This window comes from Hylaeus volcanicus, chromosome 4 (assembly GCF_026283585.1).
Source record: "Hylaeus volcanicus isolate JK05 chromosome 4, UHH_iyHylVolc1.0_haploid, whole genome shotgun sequence".
In the NCBI taxonomy this organism is placed as follows: domain Eukaryota; kingdom Metazoa; phylum Arthropoda; class Insecta; order Hymenoptera; family Colletidae; genus Hylaeus; species Hylaeus volcanicus.
The window spans coordinates 3,762,217-3,780,194 of NC_071979.1; the positions used below are offsets into that span (position 1 = coordinate 3,762,217).

The 17,978-nt window shown below is 35.2% G+C and overlaps 1 protein-coding gene across 2 annotated transcripts in view; it reads left to right on the plus strand.

Moving 5' to 3' along the window:
• Positions 1–520: 520 nt before the first annotated feature.
• Positions 521–17,978, plus strand: part of LOC128875555 (uncharacterized) — a 24,936-nt gene continuing 7,478 nt past the window's right edge. Inside the window, exons 1-3 of one of the 2 annotated variants that reach the window (XM_054121219.1) lie at positions 521–660; positions 9,671–9,830; positions 12,069–12,169. In XM_054121219.1, coding sequence (XP_053977194.1) covers positions 9,706–9,830; positions 12,069–12,169 — 226 coding nt within the window. In that variant the 5' untranslated portion in view covers positions 521–660; positions 9,671–9,705. Of the gene's footprint in view, positions 661–9,670; positions 9,831–10,991; positions 11,151–12,068; positions 12,170–17,978 lie in introns of those variants that run through there. The other variant, XM_054121220.1, reaches the window with a different exon arrangement.

Here is a 17,978-nt window from a genome sequence, read left to right on the forward strand (position 1 = left end):
AAGAAGTAGCCTTCTTGGAACATTAAATTTCAATAAATCCAGTATCTTAGGACATTCAATTTTTACAATTATCATAATAATTTGCTATTATGAAAAACTATTTTAAGACACTGAAACCTCAAAAATCCAAGTGTTCGTATAATTTTCATACGCAGTGTACTTACTTTTACAATCTTGTCAAACTTACGAATCCTATCCGAGTTCATTCTCTTTAATCCCCTACCGAATGAATCGTTTTAGTTCCTCGATGAGAAGTCCCATCGTTTGCATACGGACAAACGCTAACGAAGCATCATTTTCGAAAACACATATATTGTAAGCCGCGTATCGTTCCAAAGGAAAAGGTATTATTTTCACGTGACGGTGGTGTATTCGGCAACGAGCGTTGGAGGGGGATCAACAATTTTCTAAAGGAGAATTTCAGGAAACGCAAATCGGTTTCCCGCGTTTGCCAGAAAAGCGAACGGATGTTGGGATAGTTTCAGGGGGGGCGGGGATCGAAAATAGCCAAGCTAGAGGAGGAAACGTGAGCGATTCGACGACTCTTCCGATAGGGAGGGGGCGGTTTCTCTCTCGCTGGTACTCTCGTGCTTTCGCTTTTTCGAGTCCAGTGTGTTTCGCCACCCGAGAAACCCGTGTGCCTTGCGTTTGAACGTCAAGGTAGGTGTCCGTGATTGTGATTGTTGTTTTGCGCTCGACTTCCGCGAATACGAAACTTTTTGCCGAGTGTCGTAACGAGGGATGGCTCGCGTTGCAACCAGAGCACACGCACAAAAAAATAATAACCCCCCGATTACCTTGGATCGCACGAAAACCGCACGGATTAGGGATGGAAACGCGTAAGCCGAGAATAAGAACGTAAACGCGTAACACCAAGTGGTGAAATGTCTTTTTAATATAGTTCGAAACTTTGTTTGGATACGTTCGAATACTTATTTTCAATGTTTGGAATTGCTTTTTGAATTTTCCTATTGATTTTTTTGTTTCTTCTTTGGTTAGACGAGTACATGTAGCGCCAGATCGATCGAAAAATGTATGTGAATTTGAAATTGAGTCGATGTTCCAGGATCTACTTTAGTGTGTGTTATAACTACTTGTTTGTCTACTATTACTATTGTTTATTTATGTTGTTATTCGGAAAAATACGCTAGATTGAAAGGATAATTCCTGTGGATTTAGAATTGACCTAATTTTAGTGTTATTACTAATTATTATTATTTATGTAATTTCTCAATATTTAGAACATCACGTCAGATCGACAGAAAAGCATACATAAATTTGAAATTGATAAAATTTCTATGTTGAAATATCCACTTTTCTTGTAATAATACCATATTACATATTTGTTATTTCTATTATTTATTTATTTGTTCGATATTTAAAACAGTACGTCACCTCGACAGAAAAGTGTACACAAACTTCAAATTTGAATATTCCAAGATTCACTCGAGTGTGTTATTATCTCTCTGTGTACTATCACTATTGTTTATTTATTGTGTTGTTATTTAAAAATGTACAACGTCGGACGGACAGAAAAGTAAACGTAAACTTCATATTGGTAAAATGTCGACTTTCCAATGAGCGCTTTAGTGTAATAACTCATCGAAGAATGTTTTGTGTCAAGAGTGGTTACAATTTGCAACGTGCGAAAATATATGTATATGTATGTTTGTCGTTTCTTAACATTTTCGGTTAGAACGATGATGAATCACTCGCGTGCACTCGTAACTCTTGCACCCAGACAGTTCTATGTGACATCAGAGACAGAATATTGCTCGCACGTATTTTGTACACTATTCTCATGCGTTTTATTCGGTGCAGTCAAGGGCGAATTTAGGCGCGAGCTTCATAGACGTTAACAAAGTAGAGATGGTTAAAATTTTATTCAAACAATAGGTGATGAATGAAATGATCGTATACTTACTTTTCAAATTAAATTTTGATTTGTTTACTAAGAAATGTTTGAACCTATAATTAATTAATTATAATAATATTCATATAATTAAATATTCGAAATTCGAGTTCAAATATAAACATGAAATTTTACAAGTTTCTATATATCTATAACCTTACAGTAAATAGCGATGAGCAATATGCGTGCAATAATAGACGACAAATAAAAGCATTGTATAGCGATTTATTCGCAGCGGTTATTCAGTTGGACGATCAAATGATCAAATGGCTACGCTCTTCTTCGTTTAACGTAATATGTAATTTCATTTCATAAGTCGGATTCTAATTATTATTGGATAAATAGGAGATGAAAAGTTGATTATTCGAAATATTTTCCCATCTCTGATAATAAAGATGAAATTAATTGTTAAAATAGAAATAAAGATTTTCTTATTTAAGGACGATTAATACGATTAAAGAGATGAATTTCTCCAAGATGAAAGATGTAAAGAATGTATACAGATCTACGATGCAAAGATGGGCAATGTTTTGTTCCAATAATAGGTAACAAATAAAACCAGTGGATATTTATTGCGTAATATTTCATTTTCTGCCGAAAGACAAAGAAACGAAAATTTAAGAGACGTATGCTATTTAAAAAATGCTAGCGCTTCATATTGAAGTCTTGGTGATAATTCTTCCTGTTCGTCGAATAAAAAATAAACACGTCGCAGGGCTTCCGTTCGCTTTATCCGAGCGAATCGTTTGTTATCACACAATCTGGAGAATATTCAAATATTTATATTGGACGTAAGAAGATAAGAAGCGTGTTTTTCATCTGCTTCTTTAATGTAGTTGGCAGAATTGAAGAACATTTATTTTCCTTCCGCATTGTGCTCTATTTTCTCGCCAATGCTACGCTTCTTTTCCGAACTTTGCTTTAGCTAAAAAAAAAAAATCGTTGGTAACGACTTACGAAATTCTCCAGATGTGGCAGCAAGCGTGTATTCAATTACAATAAGACAGAGATGGTCAGAATTTTTGTCTCAGTAGTACTTATTCTCATTTAACGTTAACAATAATCTGATACTATAATTCAGTGCATTTTTCATTCTTGTTTCGAAATTGTGATTAAGTGGTTACATCACTTTGCCAGTGCGAATTTTCAGGCTTTTGTATAAATATTCAACTACAAAATCATTTTTTCTTCATTTTCACAAACATGGCGTTAAAAAAATAAATGGTTTTGCGATAGGCAGGATAACTCAATTCAGGTTCAAACTAGAACAGTGAAATAAAATGATTTAGTTTTCTTAGTCCAAAAACTAGCGAAATACGTTTTTTGAAATATACATTTTTAATAAGATGCCATGGTTCCAAAGTAAGGAAATATCGATATAATAAAAAAAATCCTACGCATTTCGCTAGAAAAACATATATGACGATTACATAATAAGAGATTCAAGTCGGTTGATTGAAAATGGGCGAGGCAAGAGTGTCAACCGATTTTGAAAATGCCGTTTCGAGAAAAACTCGTTTAAAATTTTCGTTTCGCTGATGCGCGTCTCTACTTCTACAACTCAAAACTGCTTTGCACTTTCGATATCGATTTCTAATCAATGGAATATTATTTTCGCGTCTATAGAGAGTACTTTAAACAAATGAGACAAAATTCTATTTTTTGAGACGATTCAGATGGTGTAACCCCCTAAGATAAGTATTTTGCCATCTCTGCAATACGATTGAGCATCGAAGCGATCGTTGGTAAGTGACTGTTGCTCTAAACGATTATCGACCATCTCCCGGTATTAGCAGAGTGTTATCCACCATAGACGATCGACTCGCGACCTAGCAAAACTTTTACATTCTCGTGTACCGATATAAAATCGCACGACATCTATACTTCCTCTCAGAAACCACGATCTCTCGGTTGCTGTTGCCGTCTGTCCCGCTCGCAGAAAAAGTCGGTACTACATCGATCGCGGAAATCACGGCAGGAAGCGAAATTTCGTAATCGTGTAGCGGTATTATTTCGAGTACAGAATAACGATAATACAGAGAGTACGATATTTCTCGACACTTGAAAAACCCAGCCAAAGATTCTTGCGCGTGGCATCATTGTAGCAATAAGCGTTAAAATAGATTCGCGGTATATCTGCAGCTATACAAGCCATGCGAGCCACGCTTGTTTAGCAAACAAGGGCAAAGTTCCAGTTAACCGTAAGAATTTATCCGTCATCGTGTCGTCGAAATTCACGACACACGGAACAGGACAAGAAAGCGGACGATACGATGACTGATAAATACAGGTAACGGTATCACTGAAAGTACTTACGGAGTTACATACTGTTTACATTTTTATATTTATAATTTAATAAAGTCGTATTTACTTTGTTAAAGGTGCGACTTTTTGTGGCGCGACGAATTTAAAAATTTAAGATTTGTTTTCAAAGTCTGTAAAAGAATTTTTGTACGAACTTTGCCAAATTTATTTATTGATTTACGTTAACGTTGAAGTAGCTCCTGTTGTCAAGATATTTTGGAAACGGTTTGTCCGAGGCAAAAAATTCAAATAATTATCGTGCGAAGCAGAAAAGGGGAAAAGTAAAGAAAATGGCGCTCGGTTAAACTCAAGTTTCCAAATATTCACTTAGTGTCGACCATTTAAAAAAATCGATCTTTCGTTGTTGAAAATATCTGATGGTACAAAGTAAAATTCTTTTAGTAAAAAATCGGAAAGGTTTGTTATACAGGTCTGGTATTTGCTTCCTTCTAGATATGTAAATACTTGAAACTTTAAACGCGTTTTTCTCGAAACCGGATCGTCGAAGCTGGTTGACACAATTTCAGAAAATTTATTGGACCGATCGACTTTTACCCTCAGGAGCTGTAGCTACGATTGATTGTAGCTGCAGTACGGGTTTAGCGATCCCGAGGTACCCAAGCTAGAGGGGGTGGCTAGTGGATCCCAACAGATGTGCAATAGATATGTAAATGTAACGTAAGAAGTTCAGGATTGACATAAAACGATATAAATGTGACGTGGAAAAGAAACACATATGTGCAAGTCTGGTGAAATGTAACAAGCAGAACTGAAGCAATAGGTGTGCACCCTTGTAAGATGAAAAAACAAACAAACAAAACAAGTTCAAATTTGGACTATACATTGAGAAATGATCCCTCTATCGTCCAACCCATAGTTTGTTTTTTGTTATAAAAAATTCGGCACGTTTTTCTTGAAAATTTGAACTTTTTTTGGTTTTCTTTTTCGTGAAACGATAACGATATGTGTATAGAATAGAACGTTGGTACAATTTTCAGTCTCAGTTTATTTGAACACAAACGCGTTTAATCACAATAATTTCTTTAGACTTTCCATCAATTTTTCTTAGATATAGCCCGTCAAATTGTTCGAACAATCTTCTTTATCGAATTATCATTTTGTGGTTGAACGAAGACGCCCACACCTTTCACTATTCTTTACACTTCCAGTATCGTTATAAATTTCTGATTTATACAACCTACAGCACTTATATTGTCCTTTTCAACTTTTTCCGAATGTATTCCCGTTTCGATAGACTCAATTATTCTTAATTTTACATTCTCGGAAGAATGCAGACATCGCGTGGCATGGTACACTTCTTCAACTTGCTTCGATCACGTTCAAGAATCTAGTACCCCTTAAATTTTCGTTTGTCTTTTACAGTTATCCATAAAATCTGTTACCCCGCTAAACATTCAGGAAATGAAATCTGTAGAAGTCTAAACGAAAAGTAAGCCACGGAGATTCGAACCCACGACGATTCCCGGATCCACAGTCAACCCCTGTACCTACACGACCAATCCCGTACCCTACGTTTCGTATTCTCGTTCGACTCCTTATTCTTGATACTGCAAATCTAATATACCGGGAAATGTATCCATTTTGTACGAAATTTCGAACAGCACGGTTACGAAAATATTTGATTCGACGGATCGGAAATTTCTAGACGCATCAGTTTATAGATTTTTTCGAACTGGCACCGTTCCTAACTCCCTCCGTCCGAGATCGAAATTTCAACGAGGTTGTAACGGGAGCGTCGTCCAAATACCAGCGAAAACTTGGAATAGATGACGAGTTATGTAAAAGAAACGGATCGTAGATTCCGCGGATCGGAAAACAACCGTAGATATCCGAGACTAATTGTCGCCAGGATCTTTCGAAAGATTTTGGCCGGCCTTTCCGGCAGCTACTTTCGATCCGTAATTCCGCTGTAATCTAATACGACCCAGAAGTACCATTGGTGCCTCGGGTCACGAGGTGGAAGAGGGAGATGTAGAGATTTTGCGGACGATGTAGATATATTCGGAGGAATTTCATAGCAAAAATAACTGCGGTAGACTACCGGTGGCTGCTCGGCGGGGACGCGTCAGAGAGAATCCGAAACTTTCATAAGATAAACGCGCACTTTGCCCGAACGTCTTACCCTTCGTTTTTTAATTCTTCGCTCTTTTCGTCCAAGTTTCCGGCCATTAGCGGCGACGTACGGTCGAGTTCCAGACGAACGGTCGCCACACTATGACAAATCGCCGATCTACCTTCGCGAAACTCATTTTTAATTACCGTCCTGGAATCTTGTAACGGGCCCCTCCGAGTCAGTCGGAATTTTCGTCTTGAAAACCACGATACTCTACAAATTTGTTATCAAGTTATATACAGTAGAACCTCCGTTATGCTAATTAATCTGGGACAATCGTTTTCGAATAAGAGAATCTTTGTATAATAGAATATACACGTACAATGTATAGGATAACAAGTGGTTGGGATTCGGTTTGACCAAAAATAAAATAATTAGAATTTGATTGTAAATAGCTTCATACATAATATATTAGGTTGTCCCAAAAGGTTCTTTCCTTTTAATAACAGCTTTAGGTTTTTCTCTACGTTCAGTTTCAAATTTTAATGAATTATACCTCAGTAACGATGCGATCACTAATTGTTTTCTTTTTTTAAATGGCTTACAATTTCAGTTTTTATAGCACATCAAACTTTCAGCAACTTCCTAAATTCCAATTTGATTTAAATTGAACAAATTCACGGTGACAATCTGTATGTTTCATAAGAAGCTGTGTTAAAATTACAAAAGTTTTATATCTCTTTTCATAAAATTCAGATGATCAATTCAAATCGGACTAGGCTGATGCGATTCATATTTAATCAAATAAGAATCAATTCAAGTTCTGTTAAAATCCTACATTAAATAAATCCATGGAACAACTAAAAATTCAAGTGTCCGTATACTTTCGATATCCAGTGTACCACAAATCTATACATTTCGCATTTACATCTTACGTTTTAAACAAAGAAATTCTGCTATCTTCGCGGTGAAACGTTTTCGAAAATATTTGTAAACCGCTTCTCCAGTTCGGGGTGGGGTAACACGGTATTTTTTCTTCTATATGCGCGTTGGATAAGCTATTATAACACCCCTCGCAAGTGGTTGTGTGGACGGTAAACAAGCGGTTTCTATTTCTAAAACTCATATATGTCAGTGAACTCTAAGTATGTCTCGTGTCTCGCGAACGGGGTATCACGAGTATCGCGTTAAAGGCAGACATGATCGATGGATACTTCTCCGCGTTTTATAGTTTCGACAGTCTCTATACGGCTCAGAATATTTCTTGGCACGTGTTTCGGAATAACGAGGCGAAACACCCAAGTGAACGCCTCCGGTTTGGGTATCGAATAACCAAACATTCGCGAATGATCCTGAAACATCGGGACGATGATTCGTAACCCACTTCTTAAATAGAAGTTGTTTGTTCTTCATCACTATCGGACCCGCTATTGTACCGATGAATCATCCTCGCGCACGGTACGATAAATTAACTACGTTTACCGCGCTAACGGAATAGACCATTTTTCAGGAAAAGGTTGAAAATAATATTTCTAGCAGGGGTGATATTTCGAACATTACTGAATTACCATAATATCTATCGCCCTGTACCGATAACTCGGAAATTAGCAATGAGTTATGTGTATTAATGACGAATGCTTTTTTTTAAGTAGGTATTCTAATCTAAAAATTTGTTTAACACGTTCACGCCGGCGTGTACCACCGGTAGTTCACGCTCGCGTGCCTATCAGATGGCGTGTACCATCGCGCCGCCCCATGGCGAGAATCACAAATAACAGTCGGCTTGAACGTGTTAATCTATTTTTTTAATATTTTCTCAGAGTGTAGATTTTTTAATACGCGCGTAGTATCTCTTGAAAAAATTCCTTATGGATTTAGCAAAAAAATTTAAATAATGTTCGAATAATATATAGAAATATACAAAGTTAATAAATTGTACAAAAAAGAAACAACGAAATTAAGCAGAAATTTGTATTTTTACGTTTATGTAATTACGTTGCGTCCTTCTTGTACAATTTATTTATTTGTTTATGTCTCGACAGTAACGATCAGCATTTGTATACCGAAATGAACAAAAATTAAGGTGCGAAACATTCACATTAAACGAACTATACTTTTGTAGACGATAAATGCTACAATATTTATTTATACAAGTGATCGCACATTCAATTCTCTCTACCAATTATTCGCGAGCCAATAAGAACAAGTGCGTGCAATTAGTTTTTGGCAAAATTTCGAAAGCAACAGAGGTGTGTCGCACGAAAGATTTGTTTTTACTGATTCAGCGTCCGCGCACGTTGAATTAATGTTCGATTAGTGGAATGATTTACTCAAGATCGCGTGGGGTTGCCAAACAGTAATTATACTAATGCCTTATTTGTTTGGGCTAGTTTGGCTCCGATCTTCGAAGAATATTGCAATGTGCAAATTTGCGGTACGTTTCGCGTGACAATTTTCAGACGAATGCGTTGGACGAAAACCATAAAAATGTTAATTATTGCTATCTATTGTCAGGTCTTATCTTATCACGAATTGCGTTAAGCTTGAATATTTTAGAGAAGTACGATTTGTACATTATTCAGTTTTTATGAAACCAAATGTGACTGAAGATACTAGGTACTTGTAAATTGAATAATATCAATTTGAAAAGAATATTTATAATCGCTGCTTGTTTAATAAAAATTATATTTTCGATTGTAGAATGTTTCGCGATGAACGAATAAAAATGTGACTGTCTAGTCGAAAGCACGTCTCGAATAAATACGAGCAAAAGTTTTTCCAATGTTAGAAATCTCTAATTAAAATCGAAATCTAAAATGTGACTTAAAATACTAATTATAAATTGCCTGCATAAAATCGAATAGAAAAGAATGCTCATCATATTTTATTACACATCTAAACTTACAAATTAAGAATTACGAATACGAGTTGAAACTTTACGTTTTGTAATAAATAACGCTTGAGAGCGACAAACAGTGGCCTTTCTTATTCAAATTAACTTTTATCGGTAAGAGCTATTGTCAAGGATATTGTCCATGGTCACCTAAAATACACTAATACTGTTCGTTCATTACTAAACGAACTGTCTTACATGTGTGACGTATAATAAATTGGAAAGAGGTAGTTTGGCTAAAAAAAAAGTAGGTCGATGGTATAAAATAAAAATGTCGTGCAAGCCTTTATTTTCAAGTAAATTGATTTTGGAAACGCGTGGGACATACATTTATACTGATTTTTAAATTTTTATTTCTACGATATTTTTCTTGTACCTAAAATTATCATAGCGTTGTTATTGTATGTAATTGTTATTAATGTAATTATAAAATATACGTATTTGATTATATGTTTTTTACACCCTTTTATTTTCTGTTATTTTCCAGTGACAGAGAACTGACCTTAATTCACAAGCACGAGTATGGCCGCTCAAAGGGCAATGTTTGTGAACAAACAGTTCAATTCTCCAATCAATTTGTATTCGCCACAAGCGATACAAGAAACTTTGGATAGGCAAACCCATGTTTTGGCTAATGGTGCAGTCGGGTAAGCCGATTTATACAAATTTAATATCATTGTCATTAACCCTTGACTAGAATACATTCTAATACACTAAGACGATTTATACAGATTCAATATCATGGTCATTAACCCTTGTACTGCTCTAGTATAGGAAACTATACTATAAATTCTAATACACTAATAATGGCGAGACCACTAGTAATACACACAACTAGACTGCGGATGTTTATACATTTATGGCAAATGAAAATATTGGAAAATGTATGAGAATTCGTTCATACATTTCGAAAAAATGTATGAGTTTGTGCCTGCCACAAACCTAGTAAGACAGTATTTCCGTGTGGACAGCATTTACATTAACAATATTCAATATTGTCGCCCCACCAAAAACTACCCCAAACCTACTCAGACAGTATTTCCGTGTAGACAGCATTTACATTAACGGTATTCAATATTGTTGACTCCACCATAACTATTCCAAACCTACTCAGACAGTACTTCCGTGTAGACAGCATTTACATTAACGGTATTCAATATTGTTGACTCCACCATAACTATTCCAAACCTACTCAGACAGTATTTCCGTATAGACAGTATGTATATTAACAATATTCAATATTGTCGCCCCACCAGAAACTATCCCAAACCTACTCAGACAGTATTTCCGTATAGACAGCATTTATATTAACAGTATTTAATATTGCCTCCCCACCAAAAACTACCTCAAATCTACTCAGACAGTATTTCCGTGTAGACAGCATTTACATTAACGGTATTCAATATTGCCTCCCCACCAAAAACTACCTCAAACATACACCCCCAGCAAAAGGTACCCCAAACCTATTCAGACAGTAGATTTCGGGCCCGGTGCTACCAGTGCTACCAGAAAAATTCGGTTCAGTCTCGCATCGAGGCTAGATCTTAAAGAATCCGGAAATGTGTTGGCTGTTTTGTCGAACAAGGTGAGAATTGGTGTGAATCTATTGGCATAGCGACCACCTTGCGTCAATCAAAGCGCGCAACACCTGGTCCACGTGTCGTTTGACGGATTCGTATCGATCCTTGTCGGCTAGCAGATTCTGACCAGTTGCAGGTTGATGATTCAGCGTTCCCGCCGTCATTGGCGAGTCGCCGTTATTTTCAGAGGGCCGAATCACACGAGTTAGAAATAAACCCCGGTCCGGAGCCTAGCCGTTGCGCAAAGCCCGCGAACGCTATCGTACTTGACTTAGTTTCGCGTTTGGTGGCCTCGGGGTGTGTGGTTCACCGGTTTTCTCGCGTCTCGCAGGATTTCCCTTCTGTCGCCTGTTTTCCTCCGCTGATCAAGATGCTCACTCAAAACAGGTGACGATCAAACACAAATAAGCTTTTTAACGAGCTCGAAATTCAACGGTATCGCCACCCTCGGCTCCTTAAAAAATCGAAAACAATTTTGGGGAATTTTTAACATCATACATGTGTAACGTGGAAATTTGCAAATTTTTACGACTCGAATATACATAGTTTGAAGTGTGTCTCGTAAAATTTGTATCGAAAACTAGTGGGAAATTGCGTTAAATCGAGGTGTCCCTTGAAACGTCATTGTTCCAGCTGGTCCAGTCGATTTCAAATTGTCATAGAATATTGTTGTATATATTGTCTACTATATAGCCAAGCTACGTTTGGAAATGATCATTTTTGAGGAAATTCTAGCAAATTATGAAAAAAGGCAACTTTAACTGCGTTTATCCCTAAACGATACTTTTCAATTTGGTTGACAGCTTACCGAGAAAACTATGGGTCCAATTGATATGACTCAAGTCACATTCTCTTCAGCAAACTAGTCTCTATGGCCTGACACAGTGGTGTTTTAAAAATTGACTTCTCTTTTTTTTCTATAAACATAACTTTTTTTCAAAGACCAGCCATTATCTAATTTTCTGAGATATCAAATTATTCTTACGGCAGGACATAGGGACATAGCTATCTAGTTTTTTAAGAAAACTTTTGGTTTTTCAAATATATAGACATAAAACTGCCAATCGAGTAACTCCATGTTTGACGTTATGAAACCGCCTTTTGTACGTTTAAATGTTCAATGAAACACAGTGAAAGTTTAAAAACAATTCGTTGTGCAGTTTCGTTGTAAACAATTTCTGAGAGAAACTCTCTCTTCGAGACCGTTATAGTGTTGTGCTTCCTTAAAAGTCAAAAGCTGCTACGGCAAACGACATGCTCGTCAATTGATTATCTGGTAAACACTCGTATCGATGACTTTTTCAGAATCGACTTCAACCAGTTAGCCAAGCCGGCGAATCTTCAAAACAGTGCGGTTCTACGAATGCTCGAGGAGGAAGAGGCGAGGCAAAGAAGCGGTCAGCCAAGTAAGTAAAGAAGGATTTTTTCTATTTTTTCTGGTGAAGTCGTTTCTTGTCAGTAAGTAGTGTTTTCACGAACAGCTCTATCTGTTCAATAAAAAAAAGCGTAGCAATAAACATACGAACGTTGTCGTAAAAGCACAAGCACATTAATGAGAACCGTCTGTTTTTCAATGTAATGACAAATAAACTTTATTTTCAGAAGCGAAGACGAGAATACTTGAGAAATTTAATTGCTTTTCACGTTCGACTCATCATCCATTTAAGGCTTTTTGTTAATTTATACGTAATATTATAAACCTTGGAGTGTCAAAGAATGTAGATTCACACGGTCGCAGGAAAATGATATTTCAGTTTTGGTCGATGTTAATTAATTGTGATCGTTCCATTAAGTTTTCAATTTACTTCGCAAGATATACAGAACAATTGCAATTGTTTTTCAATAAACACAACTGTATTCGTTTGGGAAACGGTGCTGTTCGTTCCTTGTTAATATTAACCATTCTTTTATTTCATTTCATAATATGCACACTATTTTTAACTAAGAATCTTAATCTTAATCACAAGAAACGACTTTGAACATTACATAGCAAGTCCATTATAACATAGACTGCACAGACGAAAAAGAACCTAATCCAAAGATTTCAGCTACCGAAGCACAAAGCCGCACATTAATCTAACGAAGAAGACTAACAAGAAGCAAATCTTGCAAGCTGCTAATCATGAGCGAGGGAGACTAACACCACTTTCAGAAAAGCTGGTTTGATCTATCGACAGAGAGGTGAACACTAACAACGTTACTCGCACGCTGCACTGACAATGAGTTATGCCTTGCCAGTTTTCCTTACTCTCCTTGCTTGATAGCTGTTAACAAAGGAAGAAATTTTTCCAGTGATAACAACCATGAAACCATAATCCAGAGATGGACAAAACTCTCATCTAAACAAACATTTCGGATAATGACGATGAGAGATGAATAACTGTCCCTTCAGGAACTGTTATTCAAAAAAGGGGACTTCAACATAAAAACTGGAATAAATTGATTTTTTATATCAATACTTTCATTAAATACTTCACTATATGTGAATATTATTCATTATTCGTAATTCAAATAAAATTGTGCCAATCTCTGGTATATGGTCTCTGGCACGATATCTAATCCAGGACACTTTCGACCTCATTTTTGTCCTCCTGATGGCCACATCTGTCGTCTGCTTGTTTTTTCAAACCCAGGTGAAAACCATACTATTTATAAAATGCTTTCCGCGTGTTTCATCTCGGTTAGAGGAAGTGTTATCATCGAGGACACTAAGCCAATCAATTTTTTACCTTACGAAAGGACAAACTTCCACGCAGCAATTTTTTTATAGTAACTTTGGTATCAACGTATAATTTATAACATGTTCTCGTCTTTAATCGCCTTCAGAATTTGTAATAAAAAATATTAAGACTAAGAGATAGAGATCCAAAATTTTGTTTAATTTTTTTCTTTTAATAAAGTAACGACTTCGATGCTCTGTACTATAAAGTTTTATAAAGCCTATAAAGCCTTTTATAAACTATATATAATTTTATACCTATACATTAGTATAGTATATAGCAGGGCTTCTTGAACTTTTTGCATTCGCGACACCCATTTATGATGATGATTCTTTTCATAAACCAAACAATATAAAATAAAGATATGTAGATATTTTGAGATGATTTATTGATTAGCTAACAATATATATATATATATATATATATATACATATGAAAAAATATAGTTTTAGAATTTGTTTAGAAACATACAGAAATATGAAATTAAAAGTTGCACAAAAAGTTGTAAAATTGTATTTATTATAGTTACCAAAATTATATACTCTATTTTTCATGAAAACTGTATTTTTGTCAATAACATAAATAAAAGAGAATATTGAAGAGAATATTAAATATTTTATATATTAAAATCTCGCGACATCTCACATTATTATCCAACAATGGTTCGGTAATTTCGTGTCTTTGAAACGCTAAAAATTTGCAGCAGGGTTTTTTCCCTAACTTTTGTTTTATTCTATTTAAATATTCCATCACGCGTGCTGTGCTTAATGCTTATGTCGCCCTTGCTATGTTCTTCATAGGTGTTAACGCTACTAAAGATAATTACAGACTCATCCTCTTAAAATACTAAGCGAGGCCATTAATGTCTTAGAAGTTTCAATATGCTGTGGAATTTAGACATTCAATAAAAATGTTGTTATCGTTAGTGGAATGTATATAATTAATTCTCTTGAATCTCGTAGGTACATATAAAAACATTACGTGGTGAAGAGTGACAGAAAGTGCTTATTCAATTCTACATACCAACGTTCTAACCCTTTGCACTCGAGGCCTTTCTTTCTAGTATCTTCTAGCGACTCGAGATGCTTTTTTAACATTCTATTGCCACGAATGCTAAGCCCAATCAGATCACCTTTATCTCGCAATAAATATTTGATCGACACTTCGAGTTCCAAAGAAATTAAACCTAAACAAACATTACTATTCATCGATTTACTGTGTCAAACCTAGTGATGACCGAAAGTCACCTCTCGAGTGCAAAGGGTTAATTACTGATACTACTACATTCTTCTTAACCCATAACTCTTTTGCATTAAGGAGTTACGCCGCTTTGCCCGCCCGAATTTTCAGGCTTCTTCAAGAACTTTTTTTTTAAGCCATAACAAGATTTTATTTATATCGAAGTACATTAATGCTTTTTTTTTTATTTGAGCCTTTGAAACCTTTTATAGGTTTATTTTGGCTTTACAGATTGTACAAAAGGTTAACAAAGTGTTAGAAGTACATTAATGTATTGTATAAATATTCAACTACAAAACCATTTGTCTTTTCATTTAGTACGTATTTTATTAAGTATATTCCCATATGGTTGAAAAGGAACGTAACACGGTTGAAGTTGACAGAAAACACTGTGTCATCCTTTGAACCTCTCTCGGAAATCGTAACTTTCCCCTACCTATCAGTATCATCCCCCACTTTTTGGCTAGTCACCAGAAAAGCTCTAAAATCGGTGGCTAGGTCGATTCTGCGATAATGAAAGGTACAGGTGACTCTGGGGTAGCGTTAGTTGTTGGCGAGAATTCGTTTTGGCAAAGTCGGTTTCACCTTCTTCTTCTTCTTCTTCTTTTTCTTCTTCGTGGCTAAGTGACTTCTTTTCTAAAAAGAGTGTTAAAAAACGGTACGTTTCTACGGTGAACATCGCTTCAATTCCATACCTGACAGTGGAGTTTTGACAACTGTATATATACAACTCTACACACGCTCATTGTATACGCACGACTGACAAAGAATAATTTCGTGTGTATGGTGCAATTTAACAACCAAAGTGAACTTATTTTTTATCTGTGTCATTTCTGTTCAATGCGGACAAATGTTAACTTTATATAATAATTGTTATATAGCAACTTTTGTATAATTGTACTTTCAATTTTGAGTCGTTTTGTTTCAATCGTATTTTTGCGTCTAAAGTTCTGATAATTGTTCTACAGATAATTATTTGCACTTACATTGTATTCTTTCTTGTTTATATCCTAAGTGATAATTATTCGAACAGTCGAAACTTGTATATAAATTAAGGAGAATTACCTGATACTGTTTCAACCATAGTCAATTTTTTTATCGATCTGAAATTCAACGCATTTTTGTTTATAGCAATATTTTGAACTTTGGAACCATCGAGTCATGAGAAATTATATTTTTATTTATGATTCAATGAAAATAAACTCTGAAGGTTGTCAGTATTGAAATCTGTGAGAACGTACTTAATTAATCTAATTGTAAGACATCCATGGTTAATTAATTGGGAGTGTGAATAAGTTCTCGGCGTTATTTGTGAAAATAAATCCTTCATTTAAAAAAAAGTAGTAAAGAAACAAGTGAATTAAAATATTGCCCATCGCTGGAGACTACTTTTCCCCATGTTTCTGGCAGCATTTGAATTCCACGTCGAAAAAACGATACATCTTTTGCGGCTATCCACGAATCGATCCATTTTTTTCTAATAAAAGTAGCATTCATTTTAGTATGACAAATACAATTATCCGTGATCAATAATAGTAGACTCTACGACCTATAACTATTATTTTGTATGCAGTTTCCATCAAGAATTGCTTCAATGCTGAAGTGAAATTAATATTATCTGTGTACAATATACACATGATAATGTACATAAAATGCTTCACACTAGCGTGCATGTATAATATACCTTGTTCTACAATAACGATCCTGCAAGTAAAGTTATCAAGATGGAAACTGAATATGTTTTCGTAAGCGTTTAAATGGGGTATTGCCGAAGAAACTCGCCAATCGAAATGGCGGACATCTGACGTGTGCCATTGTATTCGCAACATATTTATTTCTATTTCAAAGCCGTATTTTTATTTTCATGGTCCTTGCGTTGATACTCAATATTCAAGGCTCCAGAAGCAAAGAATCTAAGAATACGGCAAGGTCGTACCGAAATTGTGCGAATTCTTCAGCAATAATCGCGTAAATATAAACTTGGCTGGTGCCACGATGCGGTGGTAGCTGCTTGAATAATAATTCGTTTTATTGGCGCAATAACCACTCTTTTCCACGTTTCTTTCTATCAAACATGACGAACGAAACCCGATCCGGCATTCATAGCCAAGTGTGACCGACGTTAACGTGAAATATCGCGCGAAGTACCGATCGTTGGTTTGCTTACGATTGCTACCGTTGCAACAAGGATTTATTGAGAATTATTATTAGCCGCAAACTGTTTTGCATTGCATATGATGACGATGTTCGAAAATGTAGTTTTAACTCTTCGTTACCGAATGTCTCTTTCTGCTAAACTTAAAGTTTACATGTCTACAATTAGAAATTGAGGCATAGATTAATGTTTTTAAATGAAATGCATGTTTCCGTGAACAATTTCATAATAATTGAAAGAGATCTTTTCAGAGTCCTTCGTTAAGATAACTTCCTTTAAAATGTTAATTATTATTATCACTATTATTGCATACTAATGTATTTTATTTTAAATTTAAACAGATCATTTTATATACATTTATGCATGTATATATGTTCTGAAAGATGATCTAACAATAATTATGATCTATATTGTTACTATATTATTGCTATGTTTTCGTAGGCAATCCAAGATTTTAAATTATATATTGCATTATTTTATGATAATTGTTAATAAAGTAGAATACTTCATAATTGATGAGATATCATTTTTATAGGTTTCATAGATGATGAAATTAATAGAAATAAAACTGAACGTTTATCAGTCAATTACATTTACAGGAAAAAAAAATTCAAATAGTATCATCGACACAAAATTTTGTACATATAATCACGCAATAAAAGTTCGTACAATACTGCAAAAATATAAACACATTCGCGTGTGTCATGATCTAAAAACCAGTATGACGTATACGTTGCGATCGAGTCATCAACTTGTTTACATACGTCGCACATATATTGTTGTCACCTTCGAAGTAGCTTGTTCAAGAGAACGAAAATATTCGTGCACTACACTGGGTATGAAAAGTATACGAACACTTGAATTTTTAAGGTTTCAGTATCCCAAGGTAGTGGTTCCATGGATTTATTTAATGTAGGATTTTAACAAAACTTCTATTGATTGTTACTTGATCAAACATGAATCATATTAGCCTATTCCGATTTAAATTGACCACCCTAGTTTTATGAAAAACGATATAAAAATTTTGTAATTTTAACACAGCTCCTTATCAAACATAAATTTTCACCGTGAATTTTTTCAATATAAATCAAATTGTAATTT